The sequence below is a fragment of the Anopheles merus genome, chromosome 2R, assembly GCF_017562075.2.
Source record: "Anopheles merus strain MAF chromosome 2R, AmerM5.1, whole genome shotgun sequence".
Taxonomy (NCBI): domain Eukaryota; kingdom Metazoa; phylum Arthropoda; class Insecta; order Diptera; family Culicidae; genus Anopheles; species Anopheles merus.
In genome coordinates this window covers 33384310-33406034 of record NC_054082.1, presented here as the reverse complement: position 1 = coordinate 33406034, position 21725 = coordinate 33384310, and the positions used below count along the sequence as shown (strand labels likewise).

Here is a 21725-nt window from a genome sequence, read left to right as displayed (position 1 = left end):
AAAACGTAGCTCGCTCGAATGTGCCGAGTCACCTGGGCAGCATCCAATTCTGAACTGCGTGTAAATGATACGCCGCGGAACGCCGTGCACTTTGCGCGAAAGCAACAAACCTTGCAAAAGCACACGACCGGATAACGATGCTTTTCGGACACTGGAATTATCATTTTTCATTGTACCGTTAGCCGTTCTGGTGTGTATGTGTGTGTGTCATCCCACCCGAAGATCATATGGCGCATCCGATACGATCCACCGTTCTACTTCTGCTGCCGCTAGCCCGTCTCCAACCGACCAACACGTTTGATACAAACGCAAAACAACCGTCGTCGGCTAATTAGCCATTCGCTTCACCGTGGAACGCTGACCGACATGGAACAGATTATAAAGAGCAAATCGAAGAACGGGACTTTTTATTTGCCAAAGACGCTTGGACTTGGCAAACGAGATCTAGATGCAGATCGCTCTGTTCCTTCTTCAAAAAAAAACTGCGTCGGTCAAGGTATGGCTTCTGCGTGTAAATATCTGCAAGAGTTGTGTGAGTGTGTGTCTGTGATTTGAATGAATGTGGAACGTGTTGAATTTCAGCTACGTGTTGTAGGTGTTCAAGTATCCACAAAGGCACGACGACCCCGACCGCGATCTCTAGCCTCGATTCCGTCCGAATGCAACACACTTTGCCGTCCTCTTTACACAGGTCAGCAGCAGCAGCAGTGGCAGCAGAAGCACGTCCGTCTCAACGTACGGGAATCGGGAATCGAAAACGAAATCGAAGTCCCGGGACTCTGCCTCGCCTAATAGCAGCTAGGCGCCGAACATTCCCATGCCCAAGGGCATCCAGGGGGCCGAGCATCCATTCAGAATGCCATCAGAATCGATAGCAAGGGGGTGGAGACTCACGGTCCTCGGCAGTCAAAGTACAGTTACTTGATCTAAATCCCAAACCCATTCCGAGCTGGCTTCTTCTCGTGGCCGCGGGCCGCCCGGGGCCAGCGTGCGATCGCCCATTACCTTTGCCTCGACAGAGGCGAACCGGGCAATAAATCAATAGACGAAACGCACACGACGAAAGCGCTCACACGGCGGCCAGCTCACCGATGACGATGACGATGGTGTTAGACCCGGGTGGACAAAAATAGGCAAAAATCGGGAACGAATCGTATCGCTTGATGGGCCATGGGTACACGATCGCTATCCTCCAGCCTGATCGCTTCGGCCTCAAAAGATGATGGCCTCTATTCAAAGGTTCCAGGGCTCAGGGGGTCGCAGCCGGGGGAAAAGTTAGGAACGCATTCCATCGGCAGAGTCCAATGCTTTGGCATCGACGTGCCGAATGCCACAGTTTGGTATGTAGCCGGCCGACGTGGGAGAGATCGGTTCGGTAGTTTATCTTCGTATTTTGAATTCCCCAATCCGAGTTTCCGATTAGTTTCTAGATGTGTTGTGTGGTCTTTCGCTTCAAAAACTACTCTGCCACAGGTGTCCATCATGAGAGACATCTTACGAGCAAAGATCAAACCTACCTTCGCTGCAGTGGTTGAGGTCAAGCCATCGTGTCCACCCGTTGGTTTCGCGTCATTTTTAACCAAAAGCGTTCCAGGTAAGGTAGTTTTTATGTTCTTTTGGTTTTGTTTTTGTTTATGCAAATTGTGTATGCAAATTTTCTGCGAGTATTCATTGCCTTACTTCCCATTCAAGGGATATATTAAAAGGAGCTTATAAATCTTGTATTTATGGAAAACAAGGTACACCTGACCAAACAAAAATCAGGAATTGGTTTTTGTCCCCATAAGAGAAATGGGTCAAGCCGTCAATATCTCAAGACGACCAGCAGACGTACAGTTAAATGTTTTAAACATGTTCTTGTGTGATAATAATAAAAAAAGAAATTTCACCGTTAGTAGAAAATATAGAGAAATTCTTCCAACTGAAATTGTGCCCCAGCTCAAAATGGTCTTCCTTTCCATCGATTCTCCAACGTAGACCGTAAATAGGCTTCGTCTGTGTCATTAAACATTTACGATCGATCGGTTGTTAAACTTTTCAAGCTTAAGTACGCTCAGATATTGCTCGGATGGACTCATCGCAGTGGGGAGTTTAGTTTTACTCCGGGGGATTTTCAAACACGAACGAACGTCCTGTTGCTGGTACTTGCTAGAAGACATAAGTTTTCGGTGATTGGAAGAAGCGTGCGTATGTAAATAATGTTTTTGTCGGCATAGTTTACGACTGTTTCGAGATGTTGTTCCGCTGGGTCCGTTTGCCCGAAAATCCAAAACGGCTGGGTGACATCTTCGATAATCGGTGGCTTAGGTGGCGAAGCGAGGACGGCTACACCATGTTGCTGGTGTGGTGGGTACACAGCGACAACCGCGCGGCGAGACGCGGTAGGCGTTAAATTGCTCCGAGATGACAGACGCAATAAATTTCGATGCTCAAAGGCAGACGCGGAGATAGAGATGAGAGCAACACGTACCCCCCGCACCAGCGGATCGGGATTTGTTTTCACACCAGCAAACAAAACTGCTACAATCACAGCGCGTGTGAGAGTACGGCTACGTTCTTTTCTTTATGGCAGAGGCTCAAGATACAGCTCCAAAAGTGGCAGAAAGTTTACCAACGCTTCAGGATCGAACGATTCGATTTAAATCCCTTTTTTATTTATTGTTTGCTATGCGCTTGAAATCTGTACAACCACACCTCCGTAAGGAAAATGGTAAGATGGGACACTTATTTTGCCGTCTCCTTTTCGCGACGCTTCCCAGAACTGCTGGAGAAGTAACACACTGGATTGAAGTCACAGGAAGTTGATGTTTACCGAGGGTAAACAAACTTAGCAGCGAATTCAATGGTTACGCCTTTTAAGAACGGAAACCACACCACCATCCACCGTCAACCAGATCGAGTGGATAAATGCGCCAATGTGCGGTGAGGTTCTTTGAACTTGCAACTCTTTTGCGAACGTTTACAGCGTCGTGTGATAGCATCAATAAGGAAACAGATGTGTGATCAGTTGATCAATTAACACACGACAGACGTTACGATTCGCTGGTTTGAAGTAGCGCGAGCTTAGCGAGTCGATAGAGCATGTGTGTGATCAAACTTGGTTTTTGCTGGAAATTCCTGGTGCAGTGTTCTCCGAGCAAAACCTGAAGCACCATAACGCAATTTCAGCACTCTTCGATGCAAGAAGTTATTAGCCTCGCAGTTAATCGTTTTCCCAGGTTTGCCATTCAAGCAAGTGTACTCCACACTCCTCCAGTGGAGAAGGCAGCACTGTTCTGCAGATGGTTTAAACTCTCAATTATTAACACAACAAAACTCAGAATAGCTGATTGGTCTAAGTGTTCCGCAGCAAGCAAACTTTAAAGGCAGTAAAAAAAAGCCCCAGCCAGACCATTTGCATACCGACGATCACGAATCAAACATCCGGGCACAACATCGCCTGGGAGGGAGGGAAGAAGAAGCGCTACACTTGCCACAGGAAGCTCTGCTGTACTGTAGAAGACTACTCCAGCACTTCAAGAGGTTTGAGGTTCTTGACGATCGATAGCTACCGTCTTCTGATTCGTCTCACTCTTCGTCACTGTGTGGACAGTTCGGCCGGGCCGTGCAGCGCCATAATGGGCCGGACAGGTTTCGCATTTTATTACCTCGCCCGATGTGGCTAAAGAATGCTAATCATGCATGCAATTCCACGATGCGACGGAGATTGGATAGGGAAAGAGAGAGATAGAGAGAGAGAGAGAGAGAGAGAGGGAGAGACAAACGCAGGGTGTAGAAGTAGCAGCGACTTACCAGCACGATTATCGACGAGCACCTCGTCCACGCCGGCCATTGCGCCCGCGAGCCCGGCCGGCGACAGGTAGCGGTCGGTGGTGGTCGAGGTGGCCTCATTTCCGGTCCATCGGTTGTCCTTGTTCAGCAGCAGCCGGCCGTTGATGGGCGACTGCTGGAACTGGTGCGGCATCACCGGGTCGCCGTTCAGCTTGAAGAAGCCCAGCACCAGAAACGACCAGATGCCGAGGCCGAAGATGAACTTGAACACGACCCGCGTCTTGGGCGACATTCGGTGCGACATGGTGGTGCCTGCTTGCGTGCCTGTACGGCTGACCGGTGTGTATAAATGTGTGTGAGATTATCACACAATTAGGGAGGGGGAGGGAGGCTTGGACGCCAAATTGATATACCTAATCGGCAAAAGGGGGAAATGCTGCTGGTGCTGCACTGCAGCGAATTCCGCGGCGTATGTGCGTGTGCGGCCTTATGGTTGTGGTTGAAGCAATCCTTCAGACGTGAGGCTGCGGTCGTTGCTGCTGCTGTCTCTCGAACGAAGCATCGGAAGGCGGCAGCTGGCTCATCGCACCGGCACGGCTGCTGGCGGGTTGATGCTCTTCGCTAGCAGCAACATCGACGACAAAGTGCGGCAGAATTCTGCAACGAGAAATGAACACAGCACGTTAATAGGCAATCGCTAGCGGCATTGTTTGGCGAATAACAGCCATATCGGCGCAGCCCGAAGTCGGCGGACATAATTAGACACTAAAATGCAACGTGTTTGCGACGCAGCGCGTTTCGCGGGGAGGGCTGTAGCATTTGGCTTCCGTTTATGTGACGGGCACGTAAATGAAACCGATTGATGGACAGGTGAAGGTAGTTGCTGGCCACTAAAACCCAACCCATTCCCGCGGCCCGCTGCCTGTACACGTCGTCCACGAAAGCCACGCTATCTTACCATTTCGCGGGTGCGCTTCACATTTGGCGTTGACGTTTCTGGGCAGAAGGTCTGGGGCAGAAGGTCCGCGAAGGCCTTCTAAGGTGAGTTTGATGCCAGTCACCTTTACGGTAAATTCCACCTTATCGCCCGCCAAACACCTGTCCTTTCATGGCGAGTGCATCTCGTGCCGAACCCAAGGCCGGCTTAGATGACATGCTGCTGCTGACAACAGCGCTTCAAGGATCGGGGTTGAAACGACTGACCACCTGAAACCGCCTACTTTGATTTCAATCATTCCGCAAGCCATTTGCATAACGCAAACGTCCATGTGAAGGGCAGAATAAGTGCGTTGCATCACACCGGTGCCGGTCGCCACATGTCGCCCGGACGGTTATCGCTCATAACGATGTCAATGTCAAGAACGGACCCGAACCATTTGTTTGACGCGATCGGACGCGATTGATAGTAATTAGCCTTCGGGGGAGGATAGGTGGAATTGCAGGCGAAAGGGCAATACAATATTATCGTTGGCACGGTGTCTATCGGTGCATGCGTAATGAACCCCCTAAGGTTGTAATGGAAAAAACGTGTCCGGCTGTTTCGTGGTACGTGCTTTACAGTCCCCAAATTGTCCGAATCAGGACAAGTTCAGGGTAACGATTGATTTACGGAACAGGTGAGTTAGTGCGTAACGCTGGAAACATTGAACATTGAATGCCACATAGTTTCAGCTCGCCCGGAGGTCACTCTGGGGGACGGTCTGAGGAAGCTTCTTGGCACTTACAGGGACCCATTGATTGGTGTAAAGTCCGAACGATACTGTGCAACGATAAGCCTACTTACTTATGATTAATTGTACGCTGATTGTTAACAAATTGATTGCAGTTAATGTCAGCTTACAAATTAAAATAAATCAATGGCTTATACGGGACCTTAAATTGCATGGCACTAATACATCCGATTTTGAAGGATTACGCTCCTTTGCGACCAGCATAAATGTGTCCAAATAATAACTATGTGCTTGCTTCCCTTTGCACTCCTTGGCTCGAAAGTGAAAGTGGAACCAGGCAGGTGATAAATGATACCGTGTCCAGTCCAGTCCAGTGTGTCCGTATGCAAAACTGTCGATTACCTCACACGTATCGGGAGATTCGAGACGAGCTTGAAAGCTCCCGGCGCGCTTCGATACCAATAAAAATTGCTCAACTGGTTGCTGGAGGCCGGGCTCCGACTTCCTCCAAATAGGGAAATGAAGACGGCCTTGCACGGCCCAGCTTTAAGCCGTGCTCAGGTTTTAATCTCCTTTACTAGTATACCCACACAGTGGGAATCCTTTTGTCCTTCCCACCCCATCTGATCCTCGATATTTCGTAATCACAGCATCTCGTCTCGCCAATCGGTGTCGTTTGCAGTGCATTGGAATTACATAAATATTAGCATTGGCCTTCGGTATAGCAACTCGCCCGTCCAGAAGGAAAGTGGCTGAAACTTTTCCTCTTCCGTTTGTGTTTGTGTGTGTGTGTGTGTGTGTGGTGTGTGTGTGTGTGTGCAAGCATCATTACCGATTTATTTCTTTTTGTATGTTTTCCCTCTGGCAATGTGAAATTGCAACTATGTACAAACCATTGGATTGGATGCAAATGAAACATGTAAGTTAAAGGGGAAAAAAAGAAGTTACAAGCTTGCCGTTCCACATGCAAGCAGCACACGACGTCGACGAAAAACGACAAACTGTAACACTGCTGCACGGGTAGAGGAAAGCATCCTACTCCCCCTGTACACGGCCATCTCGCTCTTCTTCTTCACCTATCAAACCGGGTTTTGGCCATGGGAAGCGTTGCATCCATATCTCGTTACGCTGACATAACCGACGGGCGGACCGAGACCGGCCCGACACCGAATGTAAGCCGATACACACAGACACAGGCATGTGTATGACGCGCTCGTGGGGCAGTACAAATTTTAAAAGCAAACAGACAGCACAACCAAAGAAGAGGAAGCATAATTCGAGTCGAGCGAATGAAAACCCACCCCTGCTCGCCTGGCTGCATTCGTTCGGGTTGCATCTGGATCCGTTTGCAGTGCGACGCTGGGGAGGATGGCACGGGAGGATGCATTGGCTACAGCTTCCCCCCCTGTGCACCCTGTTCGTTCCATACCGTTCGGCCTCGCTGAAGGGTACGGTACGGTGCCACGGGTAAAGGGTTTACAATTTCCTTGGAACTCGTGCTCGCGTTGTGGATTTTGCGAGCGAAAACACACATTTCCTTTCCTTTCTGATAGCAGCAGCGCAAGGGCAGTAATGGTTGCGAATGGCAAACATTTGCACGGATTCTTTTGCGGCAGTGGCAGTTGGTGTGCCGTTCTCAAGGTTGCTTAAAACATCGGGTAATTAATTCCATGTAAGTAAATGTTCTTTTTGGATGCAGAAATTATTCTAAAACTGCTTTAAAGAATACAGTGTTTTTTTGTTGTTGAAACAAATACACTAAGAAATAAAAAAGTGACTCATTTGGATTGAATAGTTACACAATTTGAACTAAAATGTTGCAAACCGTGCATCGTGAACTTCTGCTTAGTCACAGCGTGCTCTACAAACATGCGTCACATCGGTCCGGTTGATGCGCGTGCGGGGCATGTTTGAATTCAAATTTCACTCTGCCCGTTGTTTATTTATTTGTTTATGGCGAACCCACCCGAAACGCATGGCACTAGCGGAAGGGGAAGACCAGTACGGAATGGTGGAGAAGTTACCCTCCCTCCCACCCCACCCCCTTCTTGTCTGCCTTTTTGGGTTTGCTGCGCCGGTCGGCGGGGCTTTCACGTCCGGATGTGTTTACAGCCAATTATTAATTCGTAAAAGTAGGCGAAAAAGTCGTCCGGATCGGCACAAGATCTGGCACGTCTTCGCACACATACACATGCTGCTGTACATCCATACAACGCTGGAGCGATGGAGATAGTTTCGCGCGCAGTCCAGCCGCAGGTTTACACAGGTTGAAGATCGGCCACGGTCCACCCACGGCCCCTTGCCGGCCCAAGTTCGCTGCGAAGGAGGCCACTTTTCGGTGGTACCAGCGCGAGCGCAAAATGATGTTTTGAGGGCACACGGTCGGTGCTTTACCGGCTGAACAAATCAGTATTGTTGTTGGTTGTGTGTAAAAAAATCTTTAATCGGAACAGTCCCGTACGTTCGGCTGTTTGTGTGTGTGCGCCATATTTATCACACGCAATTCAATTCCATTCACGTGATAATTATAGCATCACTTTTGGCGGGAGGGGTACAGGAGGAATTATTTATACCCGCACGCTGAAGGGTTTTGACGAATTTTATTCCGCTCCACCCGGCACCTCAGAGGAAGCATATTAATGATTCATGCAAATGGGAAGATGTGTTGGCGTGTATGTGTGTGTGTGTGAGTGTGTGCTGATTTATCATACAGTGTGATTTGCATTAAAGAGTGATCTTCACTGTTCAATGGAAACATGCCTGCCTCTTTGTGCGGCTTGTTGAAACAATTATAATGAATCATTGATTGTTGCTGAGAGAGAAAAAGAGAGGGTCTGAGAGAGTCAGAGTGAAAGAAAAAGAGATTGGAGCGGAACTGAACCCAGAGATAGCAAAGAGCAACTTTTAAATGAAACATCCTTCCCGGAAGGATAACGCCTGGTCCCGATCGGGCTACCGGATTACCAACGCCCCGGAAACGATAGTTTGGAATAGAGTAGCCTAAGCTGATAATTCTATTACAGGGATGAACAGTTCTTCCACTCTGCCGGCACAACAACGTTGTTGTGAAACTGATTTAATCGTTTAAATGGTTTCCGAAATACAAAATCGTTTCAATGTTGTTAACCCTTGACCGTGTTTCCCCAAACAAATGGTTGGCCAATCTGTGTTGTTGTTTCGTTTTTGTACAACCGTTTTGCATTCCATTGCATTCCAAGTGTGGTTTTTTTTCGACCATGGACGACCATGTAACGTGTAATCGATCCTGCCTGCTGTTAATCAGCCGCAGTGACCTTTCGCTATCAGCTCCACTTGTACGATTAGGTTGAACACTCTCCGATTGGTGGCGGGAACAGAAACACCACAACAATTCAATCAACCCGCCGAACCACCACGGAACCACCATACATCATCGGCCTGTTGAGCATACATTGCAACAACAAAACGCTTCTAACAAACGGCTGTTGTGGACTCATAGACCGGGGTTTTGGTGATCCCTTTTCTCATTCCATCTTTCGCTCCATGATCATTTCTTGCTTCACCGCCACATCCCACTATTGTCCTTGAGATCCTTTCCTTTTGTCCATTTCTATTGGTGTGTGTGTGTGTGTGTGTGTGTGTGTGTGTGTGTGTGTGTTACGAAACAATTGGGTTGATGTGAGGGAAACCTTACGAAGGGTAGCAGAAAGGATGATGGGCTATCGATTACCTCTCGGGGGCCACAAAAGCCAAATTGACGGCAATGCTCGCTTTTCTACCTAGTAACATGAGACGTACCTACAGGTTCACTGCTGACATGGGATAGACGTATCCTTTACGGCTTGGCTCGACCTTCGGCAGGCCGCTCTCACGAAACACGATGTGTGTGTGTGTATGTGTTTGGAATTTTTCTTTAAAAAACCCCAAAACTCTTCTTTCCAACACTTTGCCCGTCACTCTTATCGCATCATTCACACGGAGCATTCAAAATGGTGCAAAAAATCATTAGCGGCTAAAAAAACACACACAAACACGTAGATGGCAATGCAAACACACGGACACTTGCACACTCCGATGCTTCGCTTGCATGGCCCATGGGCAGACGGTCAGAACGATCTTCCTTCACCGTACAGAAACACACACAACCGCCGCTGGATGCTGCAATTTTCCACTCATCACTCGACTTTGCTTTGAGAATTTCGCGTTTCTATGCTGCTCGCGGCCACACTTGAGACGCAGGCAAAGGTGAAGAAAATCTTACGATGCTTAAGATCGTTCCCTTTGCCTTCTCTTCCCTTCACACAGACCCAGCACACGCGTTAATTCTTCGTTGCTTCGTTTCGCTACACACAAACACGCGCACGCACACACACACACGGCTGCGAGCAAATCACTTCAACGGCTCTTCTTTTAGCAGCAAAGATGAACGTGATCAATGGTTGATTTGCTGTGCATGCAGCTTCTTCACTCCTCTTCACCGCTTCCCGTTTCGTAAGTAAGAACACATTTTCGCTAGAAACTCTTCCACTTATCCACTGAGCTTATCTTGTGTTGCTGCTCTTGCTTTATTCTAACAAACAAATCACACGTGCTCCCGGTGAGATTGGCGCATCGTTTAGAGCTAGCTAAAATCGTGTTTGGTATTATTTATTCTTCTTTCCTATCTCGCTTTTTGTTGCTTACACCGTCGGGCGCGCACAGAAAACGCGACGTTCTCCAATCCGTACTCTGCGTCAACCGCACGAACAGAACCTACCGACAGACGGCACACAACTGCCACGGCAAGGGAATCGACGATCTCTCGAATACGCTCGGGACAACGCACTGCTACGAAACCCTGCAGCACAAGGAACCTCCACATAGACACACTGCGAGAGGCATTCGAGGGAGAAATCACGCATCGTGCGAGAGAAGCGCGAGATAACGGGCAACGGAGATCACACGGTCTTCGTCTTTGACCTCCTCCCCGTTACAGCGTTATGACGTCGTCGATGACGTTCGAAACCCGCACTATAAGCGCTGCGCAGTGCGGTGCGAGAGTGGCTTAAAGTTTCTCGCTCTCTTCGGTTGGTCCTCTCCTGTAGCCAGTCCCGGAAGAAAACCGGCTTAGCCTGCCCGCGGTCTCGGCTTTGATTTTGGGCTTCGCTCACGGACAGCACCCTCGGGGATGCGTTTAGTCGAACCGATCGAACGATCGACCCGATCGTGCGTGCGACCTCTGCAGTGCGTTCGGACACAAAAAGGAAACGCGTCAGGTGCAAAGCGTGTCTTTTGTGCCAGGGTCGCGAGAGCAGCAGCAAATACGCACCGTGATGAGTACTCTGGGTCATCACCTTGGCGATGTTTTCAGGGTTGACCTACGCTGTGCGTTACTAATCGATCAAGAACTAATCGGTTTTTTAGGCTTCAACGGTTTTGATGCAGTTTGAAGCTTGTGTTTTTTATTATTATTACGGTCCAATAGCTACGAGTACGTCTAGACGCAGTGACGTAGTTGCACTTGAAAACGCTTCACAATGACCACACCTTATCGGCATTATTTTGTCCAACGGTACGAAATTAGCCTCTGCGTATAGCGCACCCGTGCGCATGGAAACCGTTGATAAGCGCGTATCGGACCTGAATCTAGATAAGCAAGTTTTGCATTCCTATCTTCACCGGCTTGATGTCGCATGGTTACCACACTTCATGTTCCACAAATGTATCTCACTGAGCAGCAAACAACTAACATCACGCCAACCAACTGACTTAACCAACACGTAATGACACAGATCCATGGATGCCGGGAATGTCCAGCAAACGCTCGTCGTCAGTGGGCCGTTAGCATCAGCGTATCTTTCGTTCGTTTCCCCGTTTAAGCCGCAGATTTTTGTGGGGCTTCGTTTCCATTTCAGTGTCATCGAAGGGGCGTTAAATATTAGGCAAATAAAACCACGATGTCGCATCGGCCAGCGATAGTTACACACAAGGGTGGAAAAAACATGTTGCTGAAGTTGTATGTGTGTGTGTGTGTGTGTATTAGTTGGTGAGTTGTTCGATTCGAAAGCGCGACAGCTTTCGGTTGAATAATCGAACTTCAGCGATCGGTCCCGAGACGGGGGAGGCGCTTGTTTATGCGTTATGTAACGGCCGATAAACGCGTCACCACTCCAACGCCCCACACATCCCGGGTGAGGATGATATCGGTTGTAATTGGGATCTGGTTGGAACGGTTCAGACAAGTCGGACGAAGGACGGGAGTGATCGGAGCGAAAGATAATCGGATGCAAATTATTCCATTTCTTTGCAAGCTTGGCTTTCTATCGTGTTGCGGGAAGACGTCGAATGGCAGCCGAACGAATACCGATCATTCCGAAAATTGTGTTAATAAGAAATTAAAAAAAAATAAGGAAAATAAAAGTTTCTTCTGGAAGATTCACTTCCAATAAGCTTATGTACGTAGAGCAGACCGAAAGCAATCAGACACAAAAGAACCGAATAAAGGCGAGCTCGTTGGATCTCGATGCCAAAAGTCAAAATGTGCAACACACTGCTAATGAGAGTGCAATTTAAACACTCACTGGCAACACAGCCTTCGGTTGCAGTTTCAAAATGCGTTCCTGGCTCTTATGCTCCGGTCAACAGCCAGAATGCGGCCCAGTCCGGTGTATCATCTTTCGGCATCTGTTTCAAGATGACTTTTCTTTACGGGAAGTTTTACAAGAAACCGGTCAGCACATCTCGTTCTCACAAACACACACACACACACACACGCATACACTGCCGTAAATTCCGAAAGAGAAGCGAACCCACAATAGGGATATTTTCAACATCAAATCACATTACTCTATACCCTGTTGATACAAACTTTTCTTTGTGAGTCTTTCTCATCGCTTCCCTTCCTTTCTTTTTCTTTCCACCATTCGGTGAGTGTGTGTGTGTGAGTTTGTTCTCGAGGCCTTTTTACTGTGTTGTGCCATCGTTTGGACCATGCGGTGACCACCGCAGGAGGTGCCTATCCCAAGAACACCACGCTGACATGACTGGGTGCTTTGGGCTGCCCCGGGGATGTAGTTTTTGCTGTACCCGTGTGCCGTGCCGTGTTCTCGGCCAACTGTGGCCCATTATTCTTACTCACTTCCCGGCCATCATCTCCGTTTACATCATCAATCATAGGAACGATCAGGTCTGTGGTGAGCGTTGGACTCTTCTCCACTCTGCACTACCTATGATCGTGACTCATTACTCCCATCGTTCGAACAGCTCGTCCTACTCGAGGTGGGCACGCGAAAGGGCAAAAAAGGGCTACCCAATCCACGAGTGAGACTAAACTTGACCCAACCGGTGAAGGTTAAGCAGATTCTCGTACCATTATTCACAGCCCCACAGTACGGTGTTAAGCACAGCCAAGCCACAGGAGGTTAGTGGAAAAGCAGAAAACGAGCCCCGGTGCGGGCCGCAATGTTTCGGGCTTAAAATGTACATGATATCATTCGCAAAAGATAAGATTTGCTTAATCGCTCTTCATCTTGCTTATGTTTGCGTTTATTAGGCGCTCTTCAAAACCTCGCTGCAAGAGCAACCACAACAACAAAGCGAATGAGCTGTTTGTGTTCCTTTGCTGAAGACGCAAGACAAACAAGCCTTCTCATTGCGTATTCGTGCTTCTTTCAAAACATTCAGCATGATGAGTGGACTCTTTTTCATTGCCGTTTGTTGTTGCGGAACTCCCAATCCTCCAAAAAAAAAAAGCCTTATAAACAGTCGGTGTAGCAACCAGTGGGCTGGGATAGTGATTTAAACCGTGTTATGATGGAAGAGGGATGGTTTTAGCACCTGTCAGAGTTGAGTGACAGTACGGTTGCTGATAACGATTCAAGAATAACAAGCCGTTTAGTAGTCAACATCATGTTCCTCTTGGGTATCGTGCCGTCGAGAAAAAATAATCAGTATAGAACGAATACTTGAGAAAGGGACAAAAACAAGTGGATCTCCACAATTTGGCACATTTCAAACATTAGACTTTTACTCTTCCACTCATCCATTAAGTGTGTGTATGTGTGTGTGTGGTCATTCTCATTACATAAAACACAAGAGTTACCAGGGTATGCAAATGATCATCCTCCATGCAATTAGAGAGGAAATGATTACTTCACTCCAACAGAATGCTCATTCCACCGCTGTGCTGGAAGAATTTCAAAAGGTCGTGACAGGATTAAATTAAAAATTATAAACTTCAGCTCACCTGACAGTCGGGACCTAGCCTTGTCCTCCCGACCGGTAGAAATGAAACCCGCTTTCGGGTATGGTTCCTTTGTAGCGTCCTGCTGCACGTGTTCAACCGCCAAGAGGATTGTATACCTCTTACGTGGATTGCATATCGCGCGGGACTTGGCACGGGAGCGCATTCAGTGTGCCTTATTATATCCGTATCTCCGTCTCCGTACGGAGACTCGGAGCCACTCTCATCAAGCGTAACGATGAGTGCTCAAGTGTGGCTGTGGGAATAAAATAAGGCACCCTCAAGCAAGCCCCGTGATTATCACACTTGACGCTTTGTGACCAAGTGGCAGCTGCCTCGTGCAAACGGAGGGCAAGAGGCCACCGGGGAGAAAGAAATTCTTTCACTTTTCTTCGCCACGTTGTGTACACACACTTCGTCAGTGCTGCTACCTTGGTGGTACATTTTATCGTTCTTCTCGCCGGTGGAGGGTTGCGAAATTGCGAGAGGATCCGGTGTGATTTGCAGATAACTCTCCTGTTGCATTGCAACTGTCTGACGTGGCGGATAAGACGACGCATTCATAATGATACAGAATTACAGTTGGTGGCTTGTTGTGGCCCAGCGATGGCATTAACTTGATGCGCCTTTTGCACAAGCGCCTCGGGGAAGCAGCCACTTGACACCACCGACGGTAGTACCGACTGACGGCTTCTCAGTCTTAATTTGACGGCAATAAAGCTACTGACGTCTTGTGGGTTTTGAGCTTTTTTTTTTGGGAACCATTGTTCGCAAGTACCCACTCGATGTGACCTTGCGCCGGAGAGGATCTACCGGATTGGGCGCTCGATCGGTAGCTTCCGGATTGGGGATATCTTCCCTGTGATGTGTGAAGAAGCATATTAAAAAGTATGAATTGACAACTAAGCATGTCAGATGGTAGTGGCAACATGTTGGAATTACAAAAGACAGATAAGACAGACCTTCGCAATACCGTGAGCTAAACGAGATTTGTCCCATTGAACCGAGAGCTGCAATTAAATCACTCGATGGGCTCATTATGTGTTCCGCGGATTATCGGTCACTTTTGCAGCAACAGAAGGCAGACGCTTGACGAGCCAATTAGAAACTCTCAACTATTTCTGTCAGATCTACGCGAGACGCACTCTAATCAGCCGCTAGGTAGCAGGTTAAATTTCACTTCCAATTACTATGCGCAACCGCTGATGCAGTTTGTGGCAAAATCGAAATTTATTCTAGCTTGCTCCCCGGTTGCAAATACATAATTACGCGGGAAAATAATTGGGTGACGGCGTTTGGCGACCGGAGCAAAACCGTCACTGAGACCGGACAATCGGACCGGAGCAGCTGAAACAATACGCATCCCGTCGATTCGCACGCCAACAGAATGTGTGTAATTAAAAGGCTATGACATTAGCCAGGGAACTCATTATAAATGAGCAAACATTGGTGCGGCTGGCCCGAACTGGAAGCTGGAGGATGTTGGATAGTGTGTGAGGATGCACATGCCAGCAATAGATTTATCCTCGGCTTGTGTTCGGTGTGGAAATTGAAATATTCCTGCATCCGGTACGATATGAGCAAAGCAGAAAACTTCTCACGTTACGTGCACTAACTAGCACCGTCCTGCGGGAGGCACGGCGGGTAGGACCAGGTTTGGCATATTGTTTCTAATTAGTCCAGAATTTCACGCCACACGCTTCCGTGTGTGATGGCAGTAAAGGAGGAACAGTCCCAGACACAAAACGAGAGCTACCTGGAAACGAGCTGCAATAGGAGCAGCAGCAGCAGCAGCAGCAGCCGTAGCTTCAAACAGCAAACCTCCGGCCCAGGCTCGGGGATGACGAGCAGAAGCCGGTCGATTTCATTTCATATCCGGATTACCCCAGTCTCGAGCTGCATGTACAGTGTGCAGTCAGAGCCACAAAACCAAAGCCACACTGTCATAACGAAACTAATTTCATTAGCAACTGAATGCGATAAAACATCTCGCTCTATCAGACATCCCCGGCGAGACTGTGTGTGCGCTGTATGGCAGCGAGGGAAGCCAAGACTCCGCAGTTGGAGCGATACGCAAAGCCTCATTCCTTGCACGAATGTCTGTGCCGGCTCCCGAGGTATTTTGTAGATAAGAGCATTTGCATGATGCATTCCACTCTTTGCGAAACCCAGGCCGAAGAATACTGGCGTTGGTGTGGAAAGTGTGCCCGTACCAAAAAGTTGGCCAGCTTCTGGGGTACGGAGAAGCTGGAAAACTAGCTGTAGTGTAGGTTTACTGGGGCTGCTTCAATGCTAGGCTTCCTTCAGTCGCATAATCGGATAACTATCAGGCGCATTACGCTACGGGTTTGTGTTACGAGCATGAAGAAAGTGCTTCGTCTTCGTCGGGGCCAACACTAAAGCGAGGCTGCAAACCGGCAAATCGACTACACACCGTACACAGAATTCCGGGGAATCGAGATGCCCACCACTAGCACCGGGGCGTGTGGGACGGGCTCAATGCGGTCGGGCTATGGACCCGACGCTTACGGGCGCGTAAATGAGTTTCCACTCAATCGAAAATGCTTTCGCCCCGGTGGCAGTCCGGCTGGTTCGGCCGCACCCTTCCGACGAACGATGAAGGCCCACAACAAAGAGTCTCGATCGTAACCGCGGCGAAGCAGCAAGGGAAGCTTCTTAGCAACTCAATTAATTAGAAGCGTTTCGGTCTTTGTGCAAAATGCAGCTAAGCAAGCATTCGAGGTCGAAGCTTCTAACCAATCCCCAGCCCGTCCGAAGCCAAACAAATAGAGCGGACGCAATTGAAGCATTGCGAAGGAGCTCCCACTGGGTACGTTACTTTTTAAAACCCGGAAGCACGGAAACTTCTTGCAGCTGAGGCGAATGGGTGGCCAGGAGGTTGGGCTAGGTGGAACGGTTGTTTCTTTTGTGCTTTATGTTGTGCTTCCCTTTTGAAAGCGGATAATAAGTTTTCCGCCCCTTCCCGGCTCAATTATGACCCCGGCGTTCTTCATTGTTCCTTCAGGACACGCAATAAAATTGGCTAGCCGAAGAGAACGGCTTGCTGCTGGTGCAATGGCCGCCTTCTAATGCGAGCAAACATGAGATGGAAAAAGGGATTAATTTAACGAACCCGCAGAGGATAATGCTTTTGGATCAATTAGAAAGTTTGTCCTTCTTTCCCTCCTCCACCTAGCGGGCTTCTTGGTGCGATTCTTGCGCTGCTCGACGACCGCATTAATCACGTAATGTGATTTGTTGGGGCGAGAATCGGTTGGAACTTTTCGGAGCAAGATGATTTAATTTCGGCACGACAAGATTATCTCGAGATGGGCGAGGAGAAGCTCGGAACCCCCTCACCTCGTTCTAAAATTTGTGACATTTTTCACTGCAAAAGTAAAGCTTTCCACACTGTGCAGCGAGACATCACTGCAGTGCCGAGCGGCAAAGCATCTCATCCACCATTAATCTCATCCACTCAACAATCTGACTTTTCTGACAACTTTATCCATAAATAATCGCTTCATGCTGCTGCTACCGATCCGCATGTACCAGCTGGTCGGATTTGCAAGGCATCTCCGGCATCGTCCGGTAGTTAAACACACGCATACTCCTGGATAAACAACCGCACGAATCGATTCACCCCATCAAAGTGTCAACTGGGTGGCAGTGCACAGAGTCGTTTAAGACCGTGAGCATGTGGGCGGACACATCAGTGCAGGGCAGGGAGTAAAACCTGATCAATTAGAAAATTGTGCAAGAAAAGTTGTTCTATCCCCATTTCCCCAAGAACACTTCAGTCAGACAAGCCCAGTGTTGAGGAGCAGAAAGACGACGGCGATAACATCCGCCTGGAATGTCCTTGCACCGGTACGAATACGCCTGCCGGAGTGAGTTTTTGCGTCGAGCAAGTTTCGTGCAAGGATAATAGTTTTCTTCCTCAATTATGAAGATCGGATTTCATACCGGATGGTTCGGTTGACCGAGCATTTGGGCAGGCGGTATCCTGGCAAGTGTCAGCCTATCTTGTCCGTCCTGGCTGACCCCACAGCCAGGCGCACGCTGATCAACTTCCACTGGCAGCGTTTGAGGTTTTTGCAAAAGTGCTGAAGTCTCGTTTTATTTGCCCACCCAAGTGTTTTCCGGGCCGAATCGATCGCATGGAGAAGTTTGAATAAATCATACTTTCGCCTTCCGTCGGTGGTGGTGTTTGCCCGCTTTTCCTCGCAACCTGAGCACAGCCGGAGTACAATCCACTCAAATGGCTTGGTGTGTGAGAGTGTTTTTTGTTGCACTGCTTTATTGAGTTTTCTCCAGCCCGTACCTCTGCTCCACTCGACCTCGATGGATGACAAGCTCAACTGCTGTTTGATGAAGTCGCACCGATAAGGAACAGATGGTACTTAATATTTACTTCGCCGCATAACTCAACGAAACTTTTCTCGCTTCTGTTACGAAAATACAAAACAAAAAATCTGCGACATGTCCTATCTCGCTTGGTACAGGATGTTATGGCTTAAATTTGTATGCAGCACTGTGTGCTAAGCTGGACGAGTGGATGGTAACGAGTGAGGTGTTTAAGCTAACAGTTACATTGAGAGGCTTGAAAATGTTGTATTCTTTGCTCACTCTTTAAAGGTGTTAAAGAACTGCTGAACACTAAGATTCCTTTATTTTTCCAATAATTTCGCTTAAAAGAATGTAACCACCTTCGGTGTCTGAATCTTTCTCACAATTTAGAACGCAGTGCGATAAAAAAAGCTTACCGCTTTAAGTGCGCTCCGTCCAATGATCGTCCAACTTCTCGAGTGTCACACTCTCGATTTTTCTCCCAACGAGCAATCGTGCAGCAATCGAGTTTTTCAAGATGTCGATAAGAAATTCCAGCTCCCTCAAGACGCAAGACCCGGGGAGAACCAGTTGAGAGGCTGGGATAATAAACCACCCGGGCTACAAGAAACCGAAGAAAAACGACTTCACACTTCCTTTTTGCGTTTGGTGTTACATCTGGAGGAGTCTTATCCTTTGCCGCTGTTTCCCCTTGATGGAAAGCGGCTGTAGGCGCTCCGTATCGGTAGCGATGACAAGTGATGAAGGTGCGGGTTAAAAGAATGGCTCACACCACGCACGGACGAGTGGCAAGAACGGAAACTTCAGCGGAGGAAATTGAAAATGGTGGAACATTACTGTACCAACTGAAGTGAACGGTTATGTTTCGCTGCGTGTGGGAGGAGGGTGCATTTACGCGTGGAATTTCCTTCGCGTATCAAAAGGATCATTTATTCGATTGATTACGAAGCGGCACCGGCACAGTTGCTGTTTTCGCTAACACTTTCATACCAGTTCGCTTGATGTAAGGTAGCAAAAATTAATCACACGAAACACACTCATTTCCTGCCACTTCAATAATCATATCAGCGGACTGGAAAAATGAGGCTGAAATCTGTTCCATTTTTCATCTCCCAAAACACCTACGGAAGTACTGGCAGGAGCTATACCGTAGCGTTGAAATGTCAATTATTTGTCACTGTTTGTGGCCCTCTTCGTGGGGTATGTAAAACGGAACGGCGACGGTAGTACAGCGGGATGGCAAATTGTTCATAAATTAAGTAACGAGCGCAGGAACTTCCGAACTTCAACCGAACGAGAAACGTCTTTTGTAGAATGGAAGAAACTGAAAGCGACAAGGGGAAAAAGTGAACATACAATCAACGCTCGGAAAACATCTGGCGCCCATCACTGTGTAAAACGTACGCTCACAAACGCAGCCTTTGGATTTTGTTGATGTGTGGCCGATGTGTGTTTCATCTTTCTCGCCCCCGGGCAGTTAATGTAAACATTTATGCTAACGCTTTACGACGGCAAAACAAACCCGGCTTAGGAAAACTTAAACGTGACTTCTGATGGTGGAAAGCGTAAGAAGAATATATAGGGGGAAGAAAATTCATAACGCCGAAAGTCACGAGAATTGGGAAGCCGGTAATTAAAACATCATTATCGGTTGGGTAACGCGTTGCCCGCACTACACACATTATGCGGCACATTGTAGGCGAATCAATGAAAACATTGTTGCAGTGACACGTTTATGGACGGCTTGACATGTTTATCGGTTGTTAGGTTAGTGATAGTTTATAGGCACATGCGGCACATTGATTCTTTGATGTCGTGCTAATCATGCAAATCATATTAATCTTCTTCAAAGCGGGGTTTAGAATCAAAGAAATTAACCGCAATACATGTATTTCAGTTTCAAATTGATTCTCTATGCTAAATAATGATGTTTCCTTGTTCTTAAATAGTAACCATAAGTTCAAGGAAAGCAAACAACGTTATAGACATTGATCCAAGCGAGAATGAGCGTCCTTGAAGCGATTAACGCAAGACTCCCGGAACCTACTTCCGAACATAATAAACGTTTATCATTCAAAATTTGATTGCCCTGTCCTCGGTAAAACAGGCCCACCAATTAAGAGCACGCATGTAAGCCTTGTTATTAGCCGATCAACACACAAACCATCCATATCGTGATAGCCATCAAATTACGATTTCATAACTCAGCTACCGGGCATTAAGCCCGTTCACGTCGCAACAAATTGATTCTTAATCCACGGCTCAGTCTGGTGAGTCCTCCGCAAACGTGAAGCACAAACCGTTTAATCATCGCATCGCAAGGCGCAATTCCACGTGCCCCCCCCCCCGCCCCCCGCCTTCAACGCCGCCAACGATCATCAATCTTTAGCCGGGGCACGTCGCGGGACGAAACCCCGAAAGGTGCTAATTGCTATTGTTACAGTCAGCACTGTATGGAAGGCCTGCGACAGCCTTCCGCTTGAGCCTGTCCGCTCAGATGCAGCAGGACTGTGTGTCCCGTGGCTGGAAGCTGGAGCAGGAGCGAGCCTTGTGTTGACGGAACTGAGCACACCACTGAGTTCGTTAATAATGTGGCCATCTTTTTCGGAAGGCTTTACTTGTGCAACGGAAAAATTTACGAGCGAGTCATCGTCGAATGTTTGAAGACAAAATAGCGATGACTCATCCCTGGACCGATACAGCATGCGGCGTAGATTGATGAGTGTATGATTTGTGCGAACTCACGATTTCAGCCGACATCAACGAGACCAGCGTGTTAGCAGCAGCTACAACCTGCAATCTACTCCGAGAACGATTCGAGAAGATCTAAAATCGAACCCGATCGTCAGGCTGGTAGGGGCAACCGTGCGGGTCAAGGTTTGTTCGGAGGCTGGCGAACCGAAGCAGCAAGTTCAGGTTCAAGATCGTGTTTGTAGTTGGCTATTGCAGCGCACTGGTGGAATGTACGCTGGCACAACGGAATACGGCGGTCAGCCATCGCGATGCCTCATAAACATGGCTTAATTAGACGATGACGATAATCGGACGTACCCCGCCGTTGTCGATGGAGCGTGTGCGAGTGAAGACGCTACCTTCCACCTTTACGAGGGGAGGATTCGAATGAGCAAACGCAAAGGGGAAGCAAACATCCTGTCCAAGAACTGTTGCTGCGAGCTAGAACCAGTGGATGAGCTCATGCCTAACCGATGAGCGCAGCACCGTTAGCGGATAGTGCAAAAAGGTGTTGATAATTGATGGGTTGAAGGCTGAAGTAACTAACGTGCCTCTGCAACAGACCGTACTTCTCGTTGGAGCCTCTGTGTGTGTGTGTGTGTTCGTGGAATGGATACGCAATGTTAGCCACTGTAAAGCCACTGACCTTCAAGTGTGGACCAAGATCGCTAGCACAGAAGAGCCTCACCTAAAGCTCACTTCCGCGGCTTTGTGAAGATGTTCGCTTTAAACGATCTTGCCGGGTTTTTTTTTGTACCTACAACAAGGCGCTCTCATAAGACACAACGTTGCTGGGAGGTTCTGCCCACTCCTTTTAATGTGCTGCTTTAAAACAACTTCCATCGAGAGGAGAGCAACGTACCTAAAAAAGCAGCCGAAAAAAAGCACACTCTACGATCAAATGTCCTCAAGAATGTACAGCTCGCTTAAGCCTTGTCCAAACGGGAGAGCGTTTTGTGTGACCCAGACCCGGAAGAGCGGAACCGTTTACCGGGGCTTTT

The 21725-nt window shown here is 48.2% G+C and overlaps 1 protein-coding gene across 7 annotated transcripts in view; it reads right to left on the bottom strand.

The window, feature by feature from the left end:
* Positions 1–21725, bottom strand: part of LOC121590889 — a 107809-nt gene that overhangs the window by 5183 nt on the left and 80901 nt on the right. For 3 of the 7 annotated variants that reach the window (XM_041911027.1, XM_041911029.1, XM_041911030.1), the window contains exon 4: positions 3793–4428. In XM_041911027.1, coding sequence (XP_041766961.1) covers positions 3793–4075 — 283 coding nt within the window. In that variant the 5' untranslated portion in view covers positions 4076–4428. Of the gene's footprint in view, positions 1–3792; positions 4429–4729; positions 4934–9218; positions 11363–21725 lie in introns of those variants that run through there. The other 4 variants (XM_041911028.1, XM_041911026.1, XM_041911031.1 and 1 more) reach the window with 4 other exon arrangements.